The sequence below is a fragment of the Porites lutea genome, chromosome 2, assembly GCF_958299795.1.
Source record: "Porites lutea chromosome 2, jaPorLute2.1, whole genome shotgun sequence".
Taxonomy (NCBI): Eukaryota; Metazoa; Cnidaria; class Anthozoa; order Scleractinia; family Poritidae; genus Porites; species Porites lutea.
In genome coordinates this window covers 55,937,518-55,944,612 of record NC_133202.1, presented here as the reverse complement: position 1 = coordinate 55,944,612, position 7,095 = coordinate 55,937,518, and the positions used below count along the sequence as shown (strand labels likewise).

At 38.1% G+C, this 7,095-nt stretch overlaps 1 protein-coding gene across 1 annotated transcript; it reads right to left on the bottom strand.

Annotated features, from left to right (window-relative positions):
- Positions 1-3,355: 3,355 nt before the first annotated feature.
- LOC140926442 (D(2) dopamine receptor-like) lies at positions 3,356-4,273 on the bottom strand. Its single transcript, XM_073376182.1, has one exon. The coding sequence runs from the start codon at positions 4,271-4,273 to the stop codon at positions 3,356-3,358; it is 918 nt and encodes a 305-aa protein (XP_073232283.1).
- Positions 4,274-7,095: the final 2,822 nt, after the last annotated feature.

Sequence of the window (7,095 nt, the reverse complement as noted above, 5' to 3'; positions counted from 1 at the left end):
TAATCAAAAATGACTGGCTAGCTCAGTCTCATGTAAATCTTCTTCCATGCCCCAGCTTCAAGTGAAACATATCTTCATTGATATCAATGATCAATTACAAAATTCTCTTTGGGTGCAGACAAAGATTGCTATGAATTTTATTTTATGAGAATATCATTAACAGTTTCAATAATTTATCATGACCGTGTTTGATCTCAGTGATTACTGTCCTAGGTGCATAAAGCGTATATGTAAACACAGCTGTCTGTGTTTAAGAGGATAAAAGCTGCTCGATTCACACGCTGCTTTATACATAGTCCAGTTCTAGCGCCCACTACACCACCCCTACCCGCCTCCTCTCTCTCTCTTTCTCTCACTCTCCCTGTCGGGCAACACGTATGTCTCATATTGCATCTGCCAAGAAAACCTTGTAACGACGACGGAAAAGTATATTGTATTCTTCCTTTAAAAAACCTTGTTAGAAAGAAAAAAAATTCTAACAGTCATAGAAACCATAAGGCTAGCCAAGTAAGCTTTAGTAATGTTTCATTTATATGGCTGCAATAAACTTTTTGCTATCAATGTTGTTTATTAGAAATGGTCTCTTTTGAAATACAGAGTGCCCAGTCTTTACCGTCAAAATCCTGGACGGAGAGCGCAATATTATTTTCACAACTGAATTTTTCAGTTCATCTCAACCGAACGTTACCAACCAGAATGTATCATTTGTTTACCAGCAAAAGCTCAAGAAAACTTTGAGTGCTTGAGGTCATGCTCCTTCCCCCCCTCCCCTCCCCCCCCCCCCCTCCTCCTTCTCCAGCATTTTCCTGAACTTTAAAATTGCTATGTTTTGGCATTCTGTCGGAATTTTTTGGAATTATTACAGATATCATCATTTCAGTTTCAGTAGTGGTGACCCCTCCCTACCCCTCCTCATTCCTATGATTACAGACCGAATTAGTCAATTAGACTCCACTCAGTCCTATTCAGACCATAATTTATCGCATGTAATATGTCTGCGTATGTATAGCATAGTGAAAAAGACCAGAAAATGATGCTTGCCCACCCAAAAGAAGTTCCTGTAGAAGTTATTAACCGAGAAAAAAAATTTCTGCAAGCTGAATACTCCCCACCCTCCTCCCCAATCACTTCACAACATCAACAACAGCAACAGCAACAACAAAGCTTTATTTGCGTGACCATGCAAGTACATACAGTATTGCAAAATATAATTATAATAATTATAACTTAAGAATATGAACTAAAATTTAATCACAGGACAATTAAGCTGCTTTGTTTAAAATTTGTCGCGAAAATCAAAGCAAACTGGAATATATTTCATGAATATTATACGATACAACCCCGATAACTCTAACTCCCCGCTAACTCGAACTAAGTCCAAGTTCATTGGTCAAAATATTTACACTAGGTAACTGGGTAATATTTGGAATCAGAGTCTTAACTTTACTGTTATTATTATTCCCAATCAGAGAGTATTTAGAACAATCAAAAAGAATTTCATCTTCTATTTGATTGGATCCATAAAAAGGGTAATTCCTATATTACATCTGGTAGTTTGATTGTATCTACCAAGTTCTTTCATTAGTTTGTTGTTACTTATTGGTAATTTTACTAATTTCCTTCTCTCATTTGTTCCTCTCGTTAAGTCTAGGTAATAAGAAAAAGGTATAATTGCTTTTAAAATATCTAAAGAATTCTAGTTTTTGAGAGTGGTGCAGGGTATTTAGCCAATATTATATGTATTCCTGTTACATTAAACCTGCAAAGTTTTTTACTATTGCTGTATCTAACAAATAAGTGTTAAAGTCAGGTAGGTTAAAATATCCTGACATCTTCATCAAAGGAGATAGTCAAAGCTACTCTTACCGTTGCAGTGTAAATCAAATGACACTAAAAAAAGATTGCTGGACGAAATCTTCTTCATCTTTAGTACTGAATATAATGTACAAAACATATTTGAGGATTTTTTATTGATGGTAATATTTAAAGGAAAGCAACCAAGTTTAGTTCTACAAGCTATATTAGAAGCCTTGTTGTTTACTTCTAAGTAACTTTTGCAAAATTGAAGGTGTGTCTTTTCGATTTGGGAGTCGTCCCAGGGTCCCGTTTCTCGAACGTTTCGGGACGGGAAAGCTGTTTTGTGTTCGCCGTCAGTTGCATTCACGATCGAAGTTTCAATAATTTTGAAATAATACAATAAAACTATCAGTTAACAAAGAAAAATTGACTAGTTTGAGAGCTACAGACTGAGCTACTATTCAACAGGTTTTGACTTTAAAATTTTCCTTCGGGTCCGAAAAGTTTCCGGGCGTTTCGAGAAACGGGCCCCAGGTCTTAAAATCTGGTTTGGCATACACTCAAACTTCAACATCGTATTAAAGACTTTACAGGTAGGAGATGGACTTTTAAGTTTGCTAAGATTCGTGTGTCATCACTTAATCACTTATCTGATCATGGTCCGTCCCTTATCCCTTAGCAGGTGATATGTCCGGTTGATAGCACTATTTTGTTTTTGACCAACCGGGGCTGGAAGTAAACTAAAGTCAATCATGATTTTTGGGATTACAGGCGTTTCCCGAGCTTTTCAACGACTACATAGATAGATTGCTTATTTAAAATTATAATCGGAGCGCGAGGGCTAAAGTACGATAACCTTTTTAAAAAAAAATCGTAATAAGGGTTAAAATTATTAACGTTTACACATAATCACCGTAACTACTTTTACAATGTACCTTACTGGTACTGTAGATTGCGATTTTGGGGTCCCTTACCCCCAGAAACCCCAAGAGAGCTTGCTCGCCGGCTAAATAGGTCGAACAGACCTAAGAATATTGTGGCACTGGTTAATAACAACGCGGGAAAACTGTCCTCTGAAAATAACTTTTTGGGCATAAAAAAGTTCTTTGAAAGTTTGTTCCAAGGGTCACCGACGCGTGAAGGGGCATTTAGAAAGTATAAGAGAATTCCAATACTATCATAAAGGAGATACCTCAGCGACGAGCCAGCGAGGAGTGCTGAATCTTGTTTACACCTGGCACAATTAATAAAAATAGTAAATTAACTCAATCAATTCAAAATTCACCTTCTGTACGAGAAAATTTAGATTTTTATGGGAAAGGAAGACATTTTCGTCCGTATATATAAGAGCTTTATAACGTTTCACTTGGGCTGATCATTCTTTTTCCCTCTACATCCATTTTATAAACAATCGAGATGCGAACTACTGTTAAAAAGCATTTTTTTTAAAGCGTTTGTCTCCGTAAAAGGAAAGCGCTAAGAGTTTTAGAATCAGAAGCAGTACTTCTTTTCAAAAAAAAGTGCGTAAGTTCAAACTGGTTCAATTCTCTCGCAGTGTTTACAAACGTGTAGTCACAAACCCATTCATGATTTGAACGGAGTAATCTGCCTGAGTTTTCGGCCTGCATCGAGACAGCAATTCGTACACGGATACCTTGAAATGAGGCAGGCGGAGCCAGTAAATGATGGGATTTCCCAGAGAATTAAAGAAGTGCAGCAGTTTGACAGGGTTAACTATCCGTGCATCATCGTTGATCTCAACGAAGAGGTTGATGGCGCTCATTATCATAAATGGAAGCCAGGCGGTGAACGAAACAACAGTTACAATAAAGGCGGTGACAGTGAAACGCTGGCTGCGACGGCGAGAACGCTCCGAGGAGTTAGACAAGTTTTTGGAGATCTGTCTTATTCTACACAATAAAATAAGGTAGGACAAGGTGACAACAAGCAGGAGAGCTAACAAAAACGGCAACCACGCAAAAAAGGCAATCATAGGTGAATGGAAAACGTGGAAGCCCACTTGCACTAAGGACGATATTAAGATGGCGCATACCCAAGGGAATGCTATAAGGTAACTGGTAATTTTGCGTTTGTTGTGCATGTACTTCATCGGTGAAAGCGTGGCTAGAAGACGCTCTACAGCGATACAGCCGTGATTGGTCACTGAGGCAAAGGCCGTTAGTATGTCTATGGTACTGTAGCCAATAGACACTACGGGAGAATAGACCCATTCTTGCGAGTCTCCGATGTAGTATACCCAGCCTGGAATAACTATTGTAGCAACTAGCAAATCCGCAAATGCTAGGTTTGTGAGCAAAGGAGAGCTTTGCTTTTGTAAAGGCGTCTTCTTATTGAGGAAGGCAGCTATGGTCACCAGGTTTACGACTATCCCAAACAGGGCTTCGATGCTAAAAACCAAACACCAAGTGATGGTCTCCACAAACGCAGAATTGCTGTCCGTAACGTTTGATGGCATTTTCCACTACAAATAAACAAATTAGAGGGTAAATTTTAAGTTTCTTTACTCAGCCTAATAAAATCTGACAATAGAAACATAGTATGCAAACAGTTATGACTCGTTTCCGCCCCGCTTCAGGCTCAAAGACGCCTCAAAATTTACCAAAACTTTGGAGTTGATTTTTTCAACATTTTAAAATAAGTAACGATTACTTTACTGCAGATCACAATAGCTCACAATGATGATAGATGATTCCACCCTTTAAAAACTAAGTTAATCCTCATTGAATCGACATATAACTCGAATAATAAACTAAAATAAATTGTATTTGGCTAATTTCTATTGTTAATAACCTCTACTAAGCGGACACCAGACTGAATTGACAATAGTAGTATTGGATTACGTCCTTGAAATATCTAGTACTCAGTAGTCGATTAATAAACACAAGTCAATACATTTAGCTCTCAATAAACTGTAGATTAGACAGAAAGTCTTGCAAAAAGTACAGCACAGCTTCCTTAGCTTCTTTAACAACATGGAACTTTATCACAGTACAGAGTAACTGTTAAAAGTTAATCGTTATAACATTGCGCAACTTTTACAAACCTCTATTAAGCAGACACTTGGGAAGGTCCCGAATGTGTCCGCTTAATAGAGGTTTCACTGTAGTTAGGAGGAAACCGTCGTTCATTTGGTTGCCCCTGAGGAGCTCCAAGAATAATTAAACCTTTTGTCCTGCTTTGCACCCTTGTAACCTTATACAATTCACTTGTACAACCCTACTTGATTACTGTTCACCCTTATGGGATACGTGTGCTTCATATGACATTTCATCCGTAGATGTGCTTGATAATTTGAAATGGAGAAACCTCGAAACCAGGCGCTCACATATAAAGGCTACCCTAATGAATAAAATAATTAATGATCAATATTCCCCCATTTGAGAGCAAGACTGAACGATACTAACACCGACTGTAATCTCAGGAATCTTGAAACTGATCTAGCATTGACTTCCAAGGCCAAAGATTATATTTCCTCAAGCGTAGTTTTAAGTATAGTGGTACATTGCTCTGGAATAATCTTTCTTATGAGGCAAAAACAGCACTGTGGCTTTCCCAATTTAAATGCAAACTTGCCTTCTGCTGGATCGCTCTGATTCATTAATTTTCTTTAATTTGAATGCGTGTAAATTTCAATTACTGTTCAAAATTCCCACCAACATAATTATATTGTAAAACTGGCTATATTGTATACATTTTACGTAATTAATTATTCTCTGAATATTTTTAACTATTGTGAACACTATCATACATCTATTCGTTTGTAATGCGTGTTTGCCTACGCCCCACCTGGAAATCAACTTCTGTTGTGTTTGCAATTGGTTAGCGTAGAGAAATTAATGTGTTGATTGAATGATTGATGATAAGTTACTGGTGACTGTTACACCAAGATGTTTCGATCTTTGGACAACTTCTAATCTTGCCCATTTATAAGATGGGCTGAAACTCCGGCTGGTTTCTGGCAAATGAGATTCTTAGTTCCTTGCCGACTTGCTTTTACTCTGTTGTCAGAGGACCGCTGCGCTAAGATCTGCTAGCTGCTGTGCTTTACTATCCTAGCTTTAAGAAAAACTTCTGAAGTTGTCGTCTCATCTACACACTTCTGTAGCTGGGCATTGAAGGTATCGCTTAGATTTAAATCATAGGACAAGGAAAAGCCACGGCCCCAGCTTTGCCCACAAGGGCACGCGTGAAGGGACTGATCCCCACTCATCAGTCAAAACATCAACGATCCAATTAATAACCTTTGAGTTGGTAAATCTAACGTACAAAGCTTATTTAGGATAATTTTATGGTCGATAAAGTCGAATGCTTTGCTGATTTACTTACCACAAACTGTTTCTTCAGTCCTAACTTTTCAGAAGAATGAAAGCAACTGATACAGCAATCCCAAACTGTAACCGGCGCTTTCTATTTCTTTTACTTTCGAAAATAGCAAGAGAAAGTTTGGGATCTCGCTCCTGCCCTCTCTGGAGTTGGTCTAGAAAATGTGGAAAAAACACTTCGATAAGCTGACTTTAAACTTCCCTGTATTTTTTAGTGATGTTTTCGGTGCACACATTTACCAGCTGGGACGGAAGAAGATTTCTGGTTTGGCAAATGTTTTCGCAAACACCTTAGAGCAAATAAAATGTGATAACGCTATATACAGACTTATTATTGAAGTGACCATGACTTTTTAGCGACTACTATGGTACAAAACAAAAAAAAATCAGTACAGTATTTTCGTCAAGAATTCAACTAATTTTCTCTCCTCTTAGGCCACAAAGTATTTTATGCATAGAGTGTCGAAAACAAGGGCCAATACTTGTTCTGTTTTGCTCAGCTATGCAAGAGGCCATCATTTGCGGAGAATGTAAAAAACAAGTTTGTTTAGTGTACGCGAATCAGTGAAAGGTGCCGCTAAAATAAGCAGCATTGTTGAAATTGTTTTTATCTTCTGGGCGGAAGAGAAAGGTCGATATTTGACCCTCAGTTCTTAGGCCTCTCCAATCTGTGACACTCCACTTTAGAAATTTGCGCGGCGCATCATCGCTCCGTTACAAAATCGCTCGGAAATCACGGTGACCGTTCTTATGTATGAACAAAAATCCTATCCAGTATAGCTAGTGTAAATATAGCCTTAGATTCATTGTGGTTACTGAGTGGGAGAAATAGCCGCTTTTCGTATTTGAATCCCGGAAGGTTTTCTCAGTTACATGCCTTGTTGGGGAAGAGCCAGAATGGAGGATGCGAGGGATACTCGCTAAAAAGAAATATATGTTTTTCACTTTTGAGATG

What these genes read in the sequence shown, in the direction of transcription:
- LOC140926442 (XM_073376182.1), bottom strand. Translation starts at nt 4,273, where the DNA reads ATGCCATCAAACGTTACGGACAGCAATTCTGCGTTTGTGGAGACCATC.